The 20,904-nt window shown below is 36.7% G+C and overlaps 1 protein-coding gene and 1 pseudogene across 1 annotated transcript in view; both read right to left on the bottom strand.

Annotated features, from left to right (window-relative positions):
- The window catches only part of LOC106026634 (uncharacterized), an 86,192-nt gene that overhangs the window by 38,168 nt on the left and 27,120 nt on the right, over window positions 1-20,904 (bottom strand). Inside the window, exons 11-12 of the mRNA XM_063243316.1 lie at window positions 12,432-12,505; window positions 3,691-3,764 (exon numbers count right to left, since the gene is read on the bottom strand). Of these exons, the coding sequence (XP_063099386.1) occupies window positions 3,691-3,764; window positions 12,432-12,505 (148 nt within the window). The remainder of the gene's footprint in view (window positions 1-3,690; window positions 3,765-12,431; window positions 12,506-20,904) is intronic.
- LOC134474747 (importin subunit alpha-1-like) lies at window positions 14,395-20,778 on the bottom strand (annotated as a pseudogene).

The following is a 20,904-nucleotide window of genomic DNA, read 5'->3' as shown; positions in this document are numbered from 1 at the left end:
GTGAAAAAATGTTAGGATCCAACTAAAAATCAGTGAAAGAGTGAGGCTGAGAACTCTGAACTGTGACATCGTGGGAGTATGCCTTATGTTATGAAATAACTACCTTTAAGCATTTAGTGTTGTTAAGTGATGTTAAGACCACATTGACATTTCCCACAGCTTCAAACACTGATGGCACAGGCATGACTATCCTGCTGGGCAGCACTGAAAGGCATGCAAGTGTGGCTCCACTGTGATTGTGTTAATCCATATCAGCATCCATTGTCAGTTATAATCACATAATTTCTGAGTTTTACAAATATTCTTAAAAATTAAAATGAATAAACATATCTTTCTCTACTGATGGTTTCTAGTGGTGTATGCATACACTCTAAAATCTTAAGAAAACAACTCTTAAATGCTGCATTCTTGCTCAGAACACCTGCTTCCCTAACTTTCCCAGTGAAAGGTGTCTGAAGTGTTGTCCGATCGTCCCCAGTAGTCAGCTTCCTGTGTGACCAGTGTTGAAACTGCTCTTTGTCAAATTCATTTGTGCTTCTCTTAGCCAATCTTTCTGCAGCAATGATGAGGCTGGGTATCCTCTTGCTTTCCCTGTAGACTACACTGTTCTGTTTTATTTCTAGAAAAGCAATTCCTGCTAACATTCCATTAAAGGAAAATAAAACATTTACAGAGGTTTTAACTTCCTCCATCTTTGACAGTGTCTTGTAATCTTTAAATACACATCACTTGTTGGAGACTAGCAAACAGGAAATGGGCCTTGTTAGACACTAAGGAAGTCACAGATTCCGTGGAGTGCTGCTGTTTATGTTTATTCTTTACTTTCCTCAAAGGCACGTTGGGTCCACTGCTTTAAAAATAAAAAGTCATTTAAGCAACTCAATTCAAAAACAAGGTTACAACTCTAGAGTATGAAATTGTTCATTTTAAGCAGTAGATGAAAAATAATTTTTAAACAAAGCATTGGGTTGAAATTAGTCCAAGCCTACGAAAGGACTGACTGGAGTTGTGGCAACCCCGTGTTGATTCAGTCAACTGTCACTGGCTTCACCCACCAAACAACCAAGCATCCAACCAAACAACCACTTAATGCTAACACTTTGCTTCCTGCAAGGCACACTAATATAGCTACAGATGGAAAATCACTTTCCTTCTGAAGTTTGGCCAGTTTTTAAATTCTACTCTTTGCAAAATCATATACAATGGTACCTGGGTTCACAAACTCAATTGTCTCCACAATCCTGATGGCAAAACAAACTGGACAAGAACTAAATCAAATCTAAACCAATTAAGATCAACACTGAACCTACCCACAGAACAAAAAAATTTTAGAGACAGCATCTTACCATGAGGTACAGGCTGGCCTAGAACTCATTTATGTAGCCAAGACAAGTCTCAAACTCACAGCAACCCTCGTGTCTCAGCATCCCAAGTCAAACTTGCTGGATTGCAGGTGTGTGCCACCATGCTCAGCTCAACCACTAACTTTTATTTGGTTCTGACTCAACTCAGTTTGCAACCAGAATCACAGAAAAAAATCAAGATCAAGAACTGAGGTAGCACTCAGGCACCTGTGTTATAACAACACCATGCCCAACCAGCATAGCTCTCTCTTTCCAGAGGAAGCAACACAGTACATTCCAATTTTGTCTTTTAATTTCAGTTTAGAAAGTTTTAGTCCTTTGGCCATGATATTTTTTGAAGCCTATTAAATTTAATATCTTTGTGTTTTATTTTTCTTAATAAACTACAAATGAAGCCTGCAATTCTTTTAATCCACTGTACTGTAAGTGAAACTACCCTAAAAGAATGAAGAATCACAATATTCAAAATTTCTTCCTAAATGAAAAAAATATTAATGTAGAGTAAAAACTAAAACTTTCAGAATGAATTTTCTTCCTGAACCCTTTTTTCTAGTACAGGAGGTTGAATCAAGAGTGTCCTAACACTGAGCGCTACCCCCAGTCCCTTTCTATTTTGAGGCAAGGACCTGCTCAGCTTCTTAAGCAGGATTCGCTTTTGCAATCCTTCTGCCTCAGCTTCCTAAGTCAAACTTCTGTAAGTGACAAATTAGCATACTGTTTAAAATAATACACAAGGAGTAAACTCTACTCACACTGAGTAAATACTGACTAGCTACTCACTGTGTGCTACACCTTTTTGTATGCACTGGTGATATTGTAGTAAATACACACAAATTCTATGGACGACAGTAAAGTATACACTCCACAACAACAAATAAGACAGGAAAAACATAAAATATGTATGAGGAAGGGAAATAAAGTAACTTTAATTTATAAATTGAATTTTGTAAGTTTTCTATATTCACTGCTGAAAAATACAGTGGAGTGCATTATCTGTAAAAATGAGACAATGATGTACACGTGGGAAACTTTAAAAGACCGGCTTAGTACATTAGCAGCAAACTAGGGTTTAGCATTAAGGTTTAGTGAATCATTGTCAGTGGAGCAATTCCAGTCTATCATCTAACTTTAAAATAAATTCTTCTTTATTGGCAGTGCTGGAGACGAATCCCAAGGCCTCTTGTGAGTTAGGCAAGTGCTCTAATACAGAACTATCCCTCAGCTCTGTAGATCAATTTTGCTGAAATGTAGCCACAGACATTCATTTGTTGTCTACCTCAGATTCTAGATGACCACAAAAGAGATTTCATGCCATGAAGCCTAAAATATCTACTACTTGATCTTTGCAGAAAAAAGTTAATTCTTGATTTACTACTAAAAGACCCTTTGGTGACATTTTAAAGGATTTTTACCTAATATACTGAAAACTAATCAATCATGGATCCTCATGCAATCCTTTGGCAATATTCAGATGAACATGAAGGTCCAGATTACAGTACTTATATCCTGAGAAAAAGCAAAAGTCTAACAGCTACCAAATTTCTTGGTAATAAGATCTTCAGTGCAGCCTGCAACTTTCTTTGGCAACTTAGCACATATAACAAGTATTACAGCAAATTTGCTGAAGACGTATTATTAAACAATGCTTTAAAAATATTTTGTGAAATAATCACAATGAATATTATCTAAAGGCTCCATGCTATATTATTTTATGGATATAGCAATTCAATTATTTCCTTACTGCTAAGCATCTAGACTATCTCACACTTTATGAGAATGTTAATAGTTAATCCTTCAACATATGAATGTATATAGGTAACACATTTACATAATTATTATCAACCTGTTATACCAGCTTAATGCTCATATTATGTATATGAAGTATATACACTCACCAATTTTAGCCTAGAGGATATGTACATTAAATGTCTTTAATAGCTATGTACATGTGTGTGATCATGGATCTTGTATTCCTTTCCAAGAAGGATTCAGTTTCATAAGAGAAGGCATTAGATTAAAACAATGAAATCATTGAGATTTAATTAATGCTATTAAATTGTTCAAATGCACTTCATAATTTCACTTACTAACAGTACATAATGATGTCTGTTTCCTCAGACTGGCTAATTCATCCAAATGTTTAAAAAACATTTCTCAAGATAATTGGAAAAATGATATCTAAATTGTCTGTATTTTTCTGACAGTCATTCAAAGCTGAGTATCTCTAGTAAAAGCAAATAACTTCTTAATCACAAATACAGGCTCACGTTAGATTTTGTTGTACAGAACAGTAACTATTTATGGTCAAATATTTCCATAGTCTTACCTATCATGTTCTTCTTTCTTCTCAGTAGGCAACTGCTGGGTGTCAGTTTTTCCACTCTTTCTTTTTCCTTCAACCTTTAAAGAAAGTTTGATGTAAAGGAAAACTTACTTTTCACTCACTGACTTTATTAAATATTTTGTTCTTTATATCACTTGACTCAGTTCAGCTGTCATTATTTCAGTCCAGAAAGACATGTATTTTTTTCTGCAGCACTGGTGATTGAAGCCAGGACCTTCACCCTGAATTATATCCTCCACCCTTTATATTAAATTTTCTGACAGGACACCACTGGGATCATGTCACCAAGGCTGGAATCAAACATGTGATCTTCCTGCCTCAGCCTTCCAGGGTATTGGGAGTACAGGAATGTGCCACCACGCTGAGGCATAAACAATATTTTTGTGTCTACCTTATCATTACAGGTCAATGAAATTTTTGCACATTCTGCTCCATTTTTGTTTGAGTGAAAGAAACAGAACTTTCCAAATTTTGAAAAGCACTAGGTTTTATTTTCATTCACCTTGCTATCCAACATTTTCATCCCCTGTATTATTGGTAGAAATAAAAAGTCAAAGGCATAGTGGGTCTTTTGTTTAGAGAATGTGTTACTGTAGGGCTTTCTGGAACAAAAGACTCTTACAATTTCAGGATCAAGGTATTCTTTCCCTTGCCTTTCACAATTCTTTTTCCATTTGGATACTCTAACTGGGATTTCAAGACAGTTGTAGGTACTCACTGAAATATATACTTAAGCCAACACAACAAACACAGGGAATCAGAAGTAATTCAGATTAAATGATTCCTGCAAAGCTTCTCAGTGGCATTTCCTGCACCTCATGACACCAATAGAGAATACAATTGTATAATGCAGGAATGGACAGATTACCAGGTGAACTCAAAAAAATCAAGCCAATAAATTACAAGTGTGATTATTCAGAAATAAAATTTAAGAGCAGTAATAATAAATATGTGGAAATAGGTGGTCATCTTGGAATTACACAGTCCATGAGTGATTTGAGTAAAAAGGTAAATTTGCACACATGACAGTAGAAAAATGGACTCATTTGACTAGGAAGATTCACAGCAAATCTCAAACATAGATAGACTTTTAAATCTCACTCATTGCTTCTGTTGCATTTCAACTTCTTTTATGGTGTAAACATAGCAAATGCAATTTATCACTAAAGTAATAGACAAATAAAACTTCAGATGTTAGTTTTTGCAAGCAACTTGCTCTGTGTTTATCTTGGTTCAGGTCACAAGGTAAGGGCACTAATACTGTCCCAGGTTACATGCAACTTGGGAGACTCAGAAAAACGCTGATGAAGGAACAAGGATCACAAGAATGGTTTCCCAAATTCCCACTATTTAGATAGTAGAAATGAACTCTTTCTGGACATATTTTCATATTTAGATAACCTCATTTTATATGTGAACTCTTCACAAGTGGAAACCAGAATGTAACTAGTAAAGAGCAAAACCGACTAGCACTGTGTAAACTACTCTTCTATGTTCTGCAAGTGCTCTGCCACTGAGCTATAAGCCAGGATGGCCTTTTTATTTCTAGAGGAGATAGGGTCTTACTAAGGTGCCCAGGATGGGATTGTAATGGGAGTCCTCTTGCTTCAGCCTAAGGAGCTGTGAATACAAGTGTGTATTCCATAACCATCCATGGTTACCACAAAATTTTGCAGGGGTGAGGAGGGTATAACCCTGGGATGTATCTGTTATATACATTTTCAATGCTGAGACAGGGTTTTTCTAAGCTGTTAAGATGCTCCCTTTGGGCTCAAACTTGCTATCTTCCTGCCTTGGCTTCCCAGAGTGCTGGGTAACAGGTTTGTGCCACCAAGCAAGGTTTACTTAAATGTGCCTTTCTACAAAGCCAAGAAATCTACTTGTAACATGCCTATTTCATGCTTAAATCTTTTCTATCCTGCAAAATCACCATGGACACTGGCAAGAAAAAAACCTAGATTCAAAGTAACAACTTTGAAAACCTCTATTTAATAAATTGTCAGACTATAGAAAAAATAGATTTCTAGGCACATACGAATGACCAAAATGGAGCTAAGAAGATAGCCCAGTAAAAAGCAATGAAATGGTGGCAGTAAATGTAAACAACCAAGTAATTCAGAAATCACTTCTAAAGCCCAAAGAAGGGAGGAAATTATAAAGGTCAGAGCAGAAAACAATGCAATAGAGACTAAGTAAACAATATGAAGAATAAATGAATAACAAAGTTGGTTCTTTGAAAGAATAAATAAAATTGACAGGCCTCTAGCCAACCTTATTAAAAGTAAGGAAAAAACTCAAATTCATGTAATAAGGAATGAAAAAGATGAAATCACAACAGACCCTGTGAAAATCTCTTTTGAAAACTTCTACTCTCATAGGCTTGATTACACAGAAGAAATGGAGAGATTCCTAGAAATACATGAATTACCAAAGCTGGGTCAATAAGATGTAAAACTTCTGAAAAACACAATTTCAATTAATGAAATTGAAAATGTAATTAAATCCCTACCAACAAAGAAGACCCCAGGTCTAGACAGATTCACTGTGTAATTCTACAAGAAATTCAAAGAAGATTTAATGCTGACATTCCTCAAACTCTTTGATGAAATTGAAAGGGGAATAATTCTCCCTAACTCATTCCTGAAAGCAAACATTACTCTAATACCAAAACCTTATACCAAACACCCAACCAAAAAAGAGAATTATAGGCCAATCTCCCCAATGAACATAGATGCAAAAATTCTCAATAAAATTTAGGCAAACAGAATGCACCAAATCATCAAGATTATTATACACCATGACCAAGTGGGGTTCAACCCAGGAATGCATTCCAGGAATGCAAGGAACAATGTGTATGTTCAACATACACAAATCAATAAATTTAATCCACCATATCAATAGAGCCAAAAATAAGAACCACATGATCATTCCTACACATACAAAAAAAACTTTGATAAGGTCCAACACTTATTCATCATAAAAAAAAAACCTTACAGAAAATGGGAATAGATGGTTTTTACCTCAATATGATAAAGGCTATCTATGACAAACCAACAGCCAGCATCATATTAAATGGCCAGAAAATGAAAGCCTCTACCTTAAAATTAGGCACAAGACAAGGATGTCCCTTACCACCACTCCTATTCAACACAGTACTGTAAATACTAGCCAGAGCAATTGGACAAGAGAGAGAAATAAAAGGAGTAAAGACAGAATAAGAGGAAGTTAAATTATCATTATTTGCAGGTGACATGATACTCTACACAGACGACCCCAAAACTCCATTGAAACACTCCTAGGTATAATAAATAAATTCAGTAAAGTAGATGGATACAAATTCAACACTCAAAAATCAATAGCATTCCTATACACTAACAACAAAACCACTGAGAGAAATAAGAGAAGCCATACCCTTTACAATATATATCAACAACAAAATGAAATACTTACGATCTAATCTGAAAAAAGAGACAAAAGATCTGTCCAGGGAAAACTATGATACCCTTAAAAAAGAAATTGAAGGGAATCTCAGAAAATTGAAAGACATCCCTTGTTCATGGATAGGAAGAACGAGCATTGTGAAAATGGCCATTCTCCCAAAAGTGTTATATAACTTTAATGTAATCCCAATCAAAATACCATTAGCATACCTCACAGATCTAGAGAAATCACCCCTAAAATTCATCTGAAACCAGAAGAGACCCAGAATAGCAAAGGCAGTTCTAAGCAACAAAGGCAAGGCAGGAGGAACCACAATCCCTGAATTGAAGTTATAGTACAAAGCTACTGTAATAAAATCAGCATGGTATGGAATAAAAACAGATGTAAAGATCAATAGAATACATTAGAAGATACAATAACAAACACACTCAGCCACTTTTTCTTTGATAAGGGGGCCAAACATGTCCACTGGAAGAAAGATAGTTTCTTCAATGAATAGCGCTGGAAAAATTGGCTCTCCATAGGCCAAAAACTAAAACTAGAACCATGCCTGTCACAGTGTACTAAACTAACTAAATGCATGAAAGATCTAAAAATCTTAAGACAGAAACAGTAAGTTTGTTGGAAAACAAAGTAGGTAGAAATCTTGAATACATAGGGGTAGGTACAGAATTCATGAATAAGACTCAAACTGCACGTGAAATGCTTCACAGAATCAATAACTGGGATCACGTCCTATTAAAGAATTTTTTACATGTCAAAAAAATATCCAGCATAGCCAAAAGAAAACCCACAAATTGGAAAAAAATCTTAGTGAACGGTCCCTCAGACAAAGAACTTCTGTCTAGAATATATAAAGAATTTAAAAAATCAGATGCCCAAATTCAAAGACCCATTCCAAAAATGGGCATCTGAGATGAACACACACTTCTCAGATGAAGAAATACAAGTGGCAAATAAATACATGAAAGAATTCAGCATCATTGATCATTAGAGAAATGCACATTAAAACAACACTGAGGTTTCATCTCACTCCAGAAAGAATGGCCAGGATAAACAAAACTACCAACAACAAAAGCTGGAGAGGCTGAAGGGAAAAAGGAACACTTCTGCACTGTTGGTGGGGATGTGCAACCACTATGGAGGTCAATCTGGAGATTCCTCAAAAAGCTGGGATTGGACATCCCATTTGACCCAGCTATCCCACTTGTGGGCATATTCCCAGAAGAACTGAAATCATCATGCCACAGTGATACATGTGCAGCCATGTTTATAGGCACAATTTGAAATAGTCAGATCTTGGAAAAACTTAAATGCCCATCAACTGAGGAATGGATAAAAAAGATGTGATATTTTTATACAAAGGAGTACTACTGTGCTATAAAAAATGATCACATTGAGATATTTATAAGTAAATGGATGCAACTTGAGACCATACTCACAAGTGAAATAAATCAAACTCACATAGGATTGGAACAATTGTGAATATTATTGTATAGTTATCTGAGGAACTCTTGAAGATCGTTACATAAAATAACAACCCTAGTTATGCTCCTACCACCTTGTTTTGAAGGCCTATATTTTCAGTGTTCTAGGCTCTTTCTATTGTTGTCTATATGTCTTTTTTGTTTCAGGTTTTTCTAGTAATTTGTTTTGTTTTGTCTTGTTTTGCTTTTCCCTCTAATACAGAAAGGACAGGTATACATGCAGAAACTCATGCATGTGTAGAACTTCTAAAAAGTTCATGAGAGTTGATAATATAATGCATGATGAGATGAACAGCTACTCTGAAGAAATAGACACTAAGGTTACCAGTGCTGATTCCATAGCATCATGATGTGAAATTCAGCAATACTATTATTCTTTGGTCAGAGTGATTTTAGCCTGTTTTGTTTGGTTTAATTTCAACATACATGAAAGTATGGACAGCTATTTTGAAGAGAGTAAGAGACGTTATGGCAGCCATTGTTGACTTCCCTATTGTCTGGTCTTAAAGACCTAAAATGCCTTCATCATCCTGTTCTGATCAGTTCTATACAATTATGTTTTGTATGCATTCATTGTATGTGGCGATATGGACAACTATTTGGAAGAAAACAAGAGAAAAAATGATAGACAGTGAAGATCTCCAGTTGTCTTGCTTTGCAATCTGTGTCTTTTATATTGTTATCTTATGATGTTTTGTTATGTTTAATTTTACCCTCTTTTTAAAAAATCAGCAAAATAGACCCCCCACAATAAAAGACTCAGTTTTAAAAAGGGCAACTGAAATGAGTCTACTTTTCAGAAGAAATACAAGTAGTCAATAAGTACATGAAAAATTGTTGAAAATCACTGATCATTAAAGCAATCCAAATTAAAAATTAACAGTAAGACTCCAGATTATTCCAGGAAGGATGGTTATCAAGAAAATCAAAAACAGCAAATGCTGGAGAGGTTGTGGGAAAAAGAGACCATTTTACATGGTTGGTGGAATGTAAACTAGAATAACCACCATGGGAATCAGTATGGGGATCCCTCAAAAACTAAAATTAGAAATTCCACTTGTTCTAATTATTTTCTTTCCAGGCATCATCCCAAAAGAGTTAAAGAAAATATATTACAGTGATACATGGTTATATGGTTTTTGATCAATTTTTCTTATACTTTTTCACATAATGAGTTCCCAAGTGTAAAGATATATCCAATCTCTCAAAATCTATAATGGTTTCTGATTCTTAAGAGACTTTTTCCAAATGTAGAAGTGGAAGATTAGTTTCCTTGGTCTGATTCTTGATGCCTTTTCTTCAGGGGAGCATATTTTTAACATAATATTCTTCTTAAGAAACCACAAAGTTTGGAAAAAGGGAAAGTAGAAAATTAAAATTTAGCCTGTCTCATTGATGACTTAATTTACATAGCTACTTCTTCCTCAGTGGACTGCAACAAAGTGGTTGAAAAATAATCTACCTTACCTTAAAACAAAGAGAAAAACATGAACCAACACCTTCACTTTATCTGTGTGTAGACTAAACTTATGTTCTAAATTTAAAAATATGTACTAAGTGATCTTTAATATTATAAATCTGTTCCCATATAAAGATATTTTATCTTACCATTTGTTATGGCTTGGGCCTACCTGTCCCCTCAAAGACCCATGCAGTCATAGAGCTTTTTCAGAGGTCACTGAATCTAGTTTGTGGTACTGGAATTAAGGGTGTGCCTGCTACATCAATTCACTGATTGGTTTGGCATCACCCTAATCCTAGTAGTCTGGACAAGATAAAAAGTGAAGACCCTATTCAGGTCTTCTGCTGCATTTGATGTCTTCTGGCAACATGCATGTTTGCCCCTCTGCCATGCAGCCCTACCTTGGGCCCAACAGATTACTGACTGAAATCTCTACAAATCATGAGCTAAATAAACCTTTCTTCATTTTACTTTGGGTGCTGGGTATTTTGCCTTATCAATGAGAAACTTAACTAAAATGTCACCCTTTAAACAGCGAATCCTTCATTAAAAAGTCCTTTGTTCTAAAGCTTACTAACTGGAGTATAGGTAGACTTTAAATTACTGAGAGACAAGGTCACCAGTCAGAGTGATTCAAATTTATACCACAAAAGTGTTGCGCATCCATGTGAACTACGTTTGTTAAATCCACTTCTAATATATTCTAATGTTTACTACACAGAGTGGATGAAGTACTTACTGATTTCTTACATTGAAGTAAGAAATTATTGTTTGTACCCTAACACCAAAGTCTCAGTTGGGAAGGTATGAGTCTTTGCAGCTGGGTTGACTTTATGACCGTTCAATGTAGGCAATGGAGTTAGCTAGAGACTAGAAAGTACAATTCAATTCTTTTTTTTTAATTTTATTTAAGGAGAAAAAAAAGCAGAGAAAGGGCACAAGTTATACAGATTTACAGAAAAAAAATGAACAGTAGGAAATCACTAGTTAATGGATTACATATTGTCATCTTAGAAATAATTGTTCAAGTCACAAAATTAAAGCTTGTAAAGTGGACATTCCATCAATGATACTGCAAACAGATCTGTTCAATGATCCAATAAAACTCTGTGATATCATTTTCTATCTTATACACTTAAATATACATGCAGTTATATAGTTTAGAGCACTTTCTTTTCCTCTCTTTTGTACAATGACTATTACACATTTTGGGTTTCATTGCTCCCACGGTTCTTATTACTTTTTTGGAAGAGAGTAAAACCAAATGTGACATAACAGAACAGAATCGGTCAAGTCAAAAGGGTGGACATAATAGATAATGTGAAAACATAATACAAGGTGATCAACAGTGGTTACCATAATGCCTCCCACTATCTCTAATAGAATTGCCTATATCGTTAGTTATAATACAATTGAACAAAACAGTAAAGAATAAAACCGACAAAACCAAAACATTGGAGACATTGGAGGTCTTCAAAAGTAGATAAAAGAGAATGGGCGTTATAATGAATCTCATTATCTTCACAGCTGATGCCTAAACTTTTGAACCTGACACTATCCAGCAAAACAGAATAGGGGAGCATCAGTTAAAAACCAGATAGTGAGAGTAATACAGGGCTTTAAATTGAGGTAATGGAAAGTCAAAGTGGGTTACTATAATATATCCTGCTATTTTTTTCCTTTAATTAAAAGGATAAAAATAAAAAAGTAAATAATGGAGTGGAGATTGAGATAAAAGAGGGCATAACAGCCAAACAGCGCAGATCAAAACATAACCATTTAAGCAGAATAGTGTTTCACCACCAGATAATCCTGACCTAAAAGTAGTTACCATATTGTCTCTTTCCTTTCTAACAGGACTCAGGAATACATTGCTGAGGCTCTGGGAATGATCACCATTTGTTGTGCATCCAACAGTGGTCATCACTGTTCCACTGGCCCTAACATGAGCTGCTTAACAAAAGGGCTTGAACCTGGACTCCCTTTCTTCGTCATTTAAGAACATTGCACACATGGAAGCACTTTTGCCTTAAATCTAAAACTTAGACATAAGTTACTATAGATTCTAAGAATAACTTGTTTATAACTGGTTAAAAGTTTTTTCTTTTGGAGGGGGTCTCAGGAATCAAACTCAGGGGTATATGCAGGCCGGCATTTGTGTCACTGAGCCACGTCCTTGGCATGACTGAAATATTTTCAAAAGTAAATATTAAATCATAAACCACTGATTCTAAAATGTGAGTCAGAAAAGTCATTTCATTTGGCTTATACTATATTATTAAAGAAAACAAAACAATGTTAAACTAGGCATATAAATTTACATTTTTACTTACCTGGTCCTGGCTGTTTTCACTGTCATCACGTCTTCTCAAATCTTCCTTTAATGTCACTTCTATGTTCAGTTCTTCTGAAAAATTTATATATTTATGTAAAATAAACTACTTAGAACAGATAAAAAGTGAGTTTTTATGAAGTAGAAAAACTAATACAAATTTATTTTTATTTTCCAGTTAAGAATTAAATAATTGAATTAATCCTAATTTTTGGATATTTACATAGAAATACTTGTAATTATCCCCAAATTAACAAATTATTTGGAAAGATATTAGATATCACTATATTGAAGATATAGGGACCTCTTAGAGCTTCATCATGAATTTACTCCCTAAGCATAGATGGAAGTCAGAAATATTTCAAATACAACAGAAACATATAAATCCACTCTATGCATTATTCTCCCACACATCTTGGCTACTTTTAAACAGCTCAGCATGTTATTATTAAAGGTCTGTAAATTACTATTACCTTTACATGTTTATCAGTGAACACCCTTTTCTTTATGTCTGCAATGTCTTCATCCACTCTTCTGGCAACATTTTAAAAAATCTTTTAAGACTCAGTTTATAATGTGAATTATTTCTTGATTATGTTTACCTTCTCCACATAAAACAACTGCTTCTTTCTTTGGGGCTCCCTTTCATCAATGTTTCCACTGTATCTTTACCACACAAACAACAAACTTACTTCCTTATTAAACTTTTTGATCCTGTATTGCATGGGACAATCTTTTAAATCTTCTTTGTATACAAGTCTTCCTTCATCTTACTCAAAAACTATTTATGGAATTCTTGCTAAGTGCTAAGCACTGGGGTTTAGAGAGCATAAATAAAAGGTATCGGGAATGGCTTTTCTAGAGGTAATGATGAGCTTAGAATTAGAGTGAGGTTAGCCAGACACAAGGCAGGGAATTGTGGGAGTATGAAAGGTAGTAGCAAGAGAAAAAAATATTAAATGGGAATGATACTGATCTAAAAATAGAGGAATCACAATGGAAAATATCACTAGCTGTTTAGGAATGCCTGAGATCAATGAGGGCAGACAGATGAGAAGGCTGAACATACAGAAGTAGAAGTCAGATCATGCAAGCCTAAAGGTAACTTTGAGATGTTTGCGCATCAGTGCTTTGAACAGTGGCTCATGGTCACATCTGTTCCAGAGATCAATCACTCTCAATAGTCAGGAGGATGAATATGATGGCCAAATGAATAAAGGGAGGGAGATGAATTCATAGAAGGAACCAGTGTCAAGTAAAGCTGATGCAGGCCTAAACCTCTTAAACAGTCCATAAATTCTATTTCCAGAAATATTCAGATATGAAATCATGAGCACCCGTTATAGAATGAATTTTTATTAAATAAGTAAATGTATACAACTGCGTCCTTGGAGAACAACACTCTACTAATTATTTTTCAAAAGATATCATTTCACAAAAGAGTTGTGAAATGAACTACTTAGATTTCTTTAACTTGCTTGAGTCTACTCTGTAATTCTTACTTCACCTGTTGCGATGTGGAGGGAACACATTTAGTGTTTTGTGTAAAATGCCCCGCTTCTTGAGGTTACCACATACATCAACACATAAGAGAAGGGCTGAAGGTGAATTTCAGAGGTAGAGTATGTGCTTAGCATGTGCAGGGATCTGAATTTATTTGAGATTAGTCTCCAGCGAAAAGGTTGGGGAGAGGAAGGCAAGGAGAGCAGGAGATGCAAAGAAGTCACATCTGTGGGGAAATAATTTTGGGTTTATAGCCTATACCCATTAATTTAGGAGATAACTAGTAGTCTATAAGATATGGTAAGGACATATACATTATGTTTCAAGATTTCTTATCAATGTAATCACATGATTAAGGGCACTAATTTAGCTGCTACATAAAGTAGAATACATATCAGGTGACACCAATGAATAGATTGTCCTACTAATTGAATTTAGTGATTTAATTTTTTAGAATGGCAAAGCAAAGAATGGAAGTTAATGTTTATTCACAGGAAAATGCAAGATATGAGATTCCACATAGTGCTAAGAAACCCTTCAGGGGATAACCTTCATATAATATTTACAGTTTGCAACTGTTCAAGTATAGTTTCATTGTAAGAAGTGCTACAAACACAAATCACATTTTAAAAAAGAGTTCTCAGTAGAGAAGCAGACAAACTTGTGCCAAACATAGGACACAAGAAAAATTGATGCGTCCCTCAGCTGCATGCGTAGAAGATAAAGGTACCAGGAGCCAAATCCTAAATCCGGAAAGTGCAGCCTTCAGAGGTAGTTTCTGGCACAACATTTTGATCTTGCTCTACATACTTCTCAATCAAGTTTAATGAGACCTTATTCACAGACTCATTCTCACAGTCTCGTAGACCTTCAAGCTTGCCAAACGCCCGCATTCTTTGATCATTACACTAAGCTGCTCAGTTTTGTCTAGATTCTAGCAGCCTGAAAAATATTTGAAATGGCATCCAGAAGAACAAAAATAATTTTCCTATCTTTCGCAGTTATCAATGGTTCTATTTTACTAGACTGCACAAAGTATAAACCTGGCCAACTGCCCCATGGTTCATGTAGTTGGTCACGGCCCACACAGCTTTCTTCTGAGTCATAAAGTCTGCCTTAGGACACTGACAAGGAAAGGGACTAATCCATGATGGACAACTTGCTGTATCTGGTCCTGTTGGCCAACTGTGATGTTTGACTCTGTCCATGTAGCTTCCTTTTGAAGATTAGTTTTGGGGTGAATGAGCAGGCTGGGAAAAGCAGCAGATGATCCTGCATCTCTCACAATCTGAGTCTCTTCTTTTCCAGTGACATTATTCCCTATGGCTAGTAGCACGGGAGGCAGAACGGACAATTCACTTGATCCTAGAAGTTTCAGCAGATGGTGCACAACTCCTGTTTTTACAACTACTTCAGTGCGTTCATTTGGACCACTGGTAAGGTAAGAAATAAGATCACCGTCTACAGGAGATGAACCAAGAGAGAAAGAATTTGCTCAACAGTATCTAACAGCTATGCAGGATTCTCATTGCAGCAAAGGTATGAAAGTGTCCAGATAAGATTATGTAACCACCTTCTAATGATGACATACAAGGAACTTCAAGAAGAGCCAACAGTGGTTCAATTGTACCATGTTAGGTAACCAAGACTTGGAAAACTGAACCATCACCTGCAATATTTCAAGAGCACAGACAGACAGGTCACTGATGTGAGCATGGGGAAATGCCAAGACAGAAAAGAATGCTGAGATAACACCTCCATCCAGAACATCCTTGGTCTGTCCTGATGACCCAGAAGTAATATTAGTGAGTTCCCATGCAGACTCAAACTGAGTGAGACGACAGTCAGTCCTGCCCAAGCAGGACACAAATTGTAGAATCAAACAGGCCCAGATTATGTGATCTATGGGAGGCTGTTTTCCTGAGAAAGCAGCTGCCTGGCAGCTTGAGTAGTGGGAGCTCACTTTCCAGATTATAGCTTTTCATATCTTTGTGCAGCTATAAACATAGGTGCACATATATCACTGTGGTATGATGCTTTCAGTTCTGGTAATATGCCTAGAAGTGGAATAGCTGGAACATATGGGACTTCCAATCCCAGCTTTCTGAGAAATCTCCACACTCACCTCCACAAAGGTTATACCAGTCTACACTCCCACCAACATACACAGAGCATCTTGATGGACCCTATCTCCTGATCTACTCTGCCTGTGTTTCTTTTTGTTAGTGAATCAAGGCCATCTATGTCAGAGATTATAGCCAACCTTCTCTGCCTCATTTCTGCTATGCTATTTTTCTGCTATTGGTTGTCTACTTTTCTCCTTCATTCCATTGCCTGCCCCATTCATTGAGGCCTCTCTGCCACTGTTCCTGAAATCCTGGGGTTTTTTTCTCCCTCTCTAGAATGTCCTTCAGTATTTTTTGTAGGGTTGGATTGATGATCACAAACTCTCCCAGTTCCTCTTTGTCATGGAAGCATCTTGTTTCTCCATTAATTTTGAGAGACAGTTTTGTAGGCAATATCAGTCTGGGGTGGAGGTTATTTTCTTTCAAGGCTTGGAATAGTTCACTCCAAGCTCTTTTTGATTTGATGGTTTGTGTCAAGAAGTCTGTCATGATTTTGACGGGTTTTCCTTTAGAGGTGATCGTTTCTTTTCTCTGACAGCTTTCAATGTTGGGTACTTGTGAGGAATTTCTGGGATCTTGATTATGATATGTCTGTGTGTAACTCTATTTTGGTTGTAGATTGCTGGAGTTCTGCATGCCTCATACATCTGAATATCATTTCCTTTTCCTATGCTTGGGAAGTTTTTCTTAATTATTTATTTGAATAGTCTGTATTTGCTTTGTGTTTACCCCTGCTTCTTCATTCACATTTTTTATTCTTTTTTTTAAATTTTTTAAAAAATTTATTTAGGGAGAAAAAAAAAGCAGAGAAAGGGTACAAGTTATACAGATTTATAGAAAAAAATAAATAGTAGGAAATCACTAGTTAATAGATTACATATTGTCATCTTAGAAATAATTGTTCAAGTCACAAAATTAAAGCTTGTAAAGTGGACATTCCAACAGTGAGACTGCAAACAGCAAACAGTTCTGTTCAATGATCCAACAAAACTTAGTGATATCATTATCTATCTTATACCTTTAAGTATACATGCAGTTATATCATTTAGAGCACTTTCTTTTCCTCTCTTTTGTACAATGACAATTACACATTTTGGGTTTTGTTGCTCCCACAGTTCTTATTACTTTTTTTTGGAAGGGAGTAGAACCAAATGTGACATAACAGAACAGAGTCAATCAAATCAAAAGGGTGGACATAATAGATAATGTAAAAGCATAATACAAGGTGATCAACAATGGTTACCATAATGTCTCCCACTATCTCTAGTAGAATTGCCTATATCATCAGTTATAATAAAATTGAACAAAACAGTAAAGAACAAAACCGACAGAACCAAAACATTGGAAACATTATAGGTGTTCAAAAGTAGATAATAGTCAATGAGAATGGGTGTCATAATGAATCTCACTATCTTCACAGCTGTTGCCTAAACTTTCGAACCTGGTACTATCAAGCAAAACAGAATAGGGGACATCAGTCAAAAACAAGATGGTGAGAGTAATACAGGGCTTTAAATCAAGATAATGGAAAGTCAAAGTGGGTTACTATAATATATCCTGCTATTTTCTATTTATTTTCCCTTAAAAGGATAAAAATAAAAAAGTAAATAATGAAGTGGAGATTGAGATAAAAGAGGGCATAACAGCCAAACAGCGCAGATCAAAACATAACCATTTAAGCAGAATAGTGTTTCACCACAAGATAATCCTGACATAAAAGTAGTTACCATATTGTCTGTTTCCTTGAAATCTTTGAGTATAACTTCGTATACTGTAGCATCAAATATATCAAAACAATATAAAACCATTTAAGAGAATGACAGCATTGCAGGGTATTTAGAATCAACTAACAGAAAATGAACAATGGTTTCTGTATAATCTCCTTGTCTTTAAAAGTCTTTGCTTATACTATCATACATTATAAAATCCAATAAGATACAACCTGTTTAGACCAATGCAGACAGAAGAACAAAAGCTTGATGAGACTTCAAAACAAGATGATACTAAATCAGTATTACCTATTAAGACGTCATTTTCTCCAAAATAGCTGTTCCTATCATCCAATCATCTCTGCCTCATTTCTGTTGAGCTCTTTTTCTGTCATTAGTTGTCAGTTTGTCTTCTTCATTTTGTTTTCTGCTCCATTCATTGTGGCCTCTCTGCCGCTACTTCTGGATTTTTTGTATTTTTCTTTTTTAGAATATCTTGCAGTGTTCTCTGTAGAGTTGAATTGGTGGTTGCAAATTCCCCCAGTTCCTCTTTATCCTGGAAGCACCTTGTTTTTCCATCAATTTCCAGGGACAGTTGTGCAGGATATATCAATCTTGGCTGGAGATTATTATCTTTCAAAGCTTCAATTATTTCCCCCCACGCTCTTCGTGATTTGATGGTTTGTACAGAGAAATCTGCTGTAATTCTGATGGGTGTTCCCTTGTAAGTGGTCTGTTTCTTGTCTCTGACAGTTTTTAATATTCTGTTCTTGTATCGAATTTATGGAATTTTTATTATTATATGCCTGGGTGTTGCTCTGTTTGGGTTGTAGGTGGCTGGGGTTCTGTATGCTTCATACAACTGAGTATCTTTACCTTTTGCTAAATTAGGAAAATTCTCCTGGATTATTTCTGTGAGTAGCTTTTGTAGTTCATTTGTTTGTGTCCCTACTTCTTCTTTTATGTTCTTAATTCTTAAGTTATGGATCGTCTTATCATCTTCTAGTCTTTGTATTATTGCTGTTTGTTTCTTTGTTACTTTTAAGAAGTTTTTCATTTCATTCTCCCATATTACAAATCTGCCCTCCAGTTCAGATAGTCTGTCCTTAGTTTCTTTCAAGCTGTTATGCCAGTTTTCGATAGACTTTTTAGTTTCCTGGTAGTCTCTTTGAACCTGCTTCATGTATTCTATGCTTTCTCTTTTTTCTCCATCAAACAATTCTCCCCTCTTTTTCTGTTCTTCCATTCCACCATCCGTTTTTTCTTGGGTGGTGCTTAGCATTTCTCTAACTATTCTGCTTATGTCTAGCTTCAGGCCATTAATAACTTCATTCCTGAATTCATCTATGAAGCTCTCTAGATGGCGCTTTATGTCTATTGGTGTGGTGTCCGCTCTTGCCTGTTTCTCAGGATTGGAGGCCGAAGGGCCTTTCTTATTGCTCCCTCTTCCCATATTCTTTGTTCCTTATATATGCAAGCGTATATAGGAGGCCCAGCTTCCCTCCCTGTCAGCTACAGCCTGATCGAATTGCGCCGACTAGGTGTTCCCGCCCACCGTAGCACACCAGGAAGTTGCAGACCAGGCAGCCTACGCGGGGCCCGCCCCTCCAGGCCACCCTCAGGCTCTGGGATCTGGGTTGTGCTAGCCTACTGGGTCTCGGCCAGCAGCGTCACGTAGGCTAGGCACTTCTCACCAATCCCGCTTGAGAGGGGGATAGGTGGCTGAAGTCGCTGCAGCGCCCCGCTCCTGCAAGTCTGCCCAGTCCCGGAATGTCCTCTGTTGGAGTCTCCTGGACCGTGGGAGAGTCCCAGTTTTCCCTCACTCACCAGAGGTGGATGCATGGCTCCCCGCCCGTGCTGTTTTTAACTCCCTTTGCTGATTCCTGTTCTCAGAGCTTCCGTGCGTCTCTCTCCCTGCCGAGCCAATGTAGACGCAGCCGCCACGTGGTGGGAAATCCAAATCATGGCTTCCAATGGCGCGGGCTTCAGCTTCCACACTGAGGCTTTTCTGTTCCTGTTATAGCATCAGGATTGCATTCCAAGTTGGTTTCTCTCAGCCCGTTCTTGGGTCAGCAGGGCATATCTCCACTTGCTTATGATTCCTTACTCCGCACCATTCATGAATTTTTAGCTGGGTCTTTCAGAGAGCCTCTGTAGCTGCTGCTATCTGTCCGCCATGTTCTCCCAGAAGCCCCGCATTTTTTATTCTTAAGTTATAGATCCTGTTGTCATTTTCTAGCCTTTGTATTGCTATTTCCTGTTTCCTTGTTACTTTTAAGAGACCTTTCCTTTCATGATCACATATTGCAAGCCTGTCTTCAAGTTTTCATAGTCTATCTTTAGTTTATTTCAGGCAGTTTTGCAATCTTTCAATGTAGTTTTAAATTTCCTGGTAGTATCTTTCAATATGTTTCATGTATTCTACACTTTTTTATATTCTTCATCAAAGGTTTCTCTCCTTTTTCTGTGACCCTCCATTCTTCCATCTGTGTCTTCTTGAGACGTGCTTAGCATTTATTTTATTAGACTTCTTATATCTTGCTGTACTTGTATTAGTATTTCTGTTTTGAGGTCTTCTATAATGTCACAAAGATATTTCTTTATGTCAGCTGATGCTGTTTCCAATACTTCATGTCTGCTATCCTTGATCTCTTCTGTAATTACCTCTCCTAGACCCATACTGTTTGAATTGGTAGCTGAAGACAGATTTTTCTTTCTTTCTCTTGTTATGTTTCTGGTTTCTTCCTGACAAGTGCATAGTGTGGGTCCCAGGCCCTTTCTGTATTGGTTATGATTTCTTTGAAGTCAATGGTGAGGGATTTCTGCCCTCTCCCATTTGCTGTTGATCAGTGAGGTACAAGCAGGGGTAGTGCAGGCTGGCCCCTCCCCTCTGAGCCAGTCAACCATGTGAGTCTTCACCATCTTAGTGTGTACTGCACAGATGGAACTGGCTCAGGACTGTTTCAGGGGCAACTTCATCCCTGGCTATTGGGTCCCGTTCCAGGGGCATGACCCAGTTGAAGCAGTTCCCACCAATCTGCTCTGCATCAGGAGAGGCCAAATGAAGCAACTACAGTTCCAGATTCAGGCCCATCCTGCCTGATTCCAGCATGTCACCCAGCTGATCACCACCTCC

The sequence above is a fragment of the Cavia porcellus genome, unplaced genomic scaffold (assembly GCF_034190915.1).
Source record: "Cavia porcellus strain 051 isolate PalLab524CR breed Dunkin Hartley unplaced genomic scaffold, mCavPor4.1 scaffold_37, whole genome shotgun sequence".
NCBI classification, from domain to species: domain Eukaryota; kingdom Metazoa; phylum Chordata; class Mammalia; order Rodentia; family Caviidae; genus Cavia; species Cavia porcellus.
The sequence above is the reverse complement of the archived record's forward strand: the minus strand, read 5'-3'. Positions and strand labels throughout refer to the sequence as shown.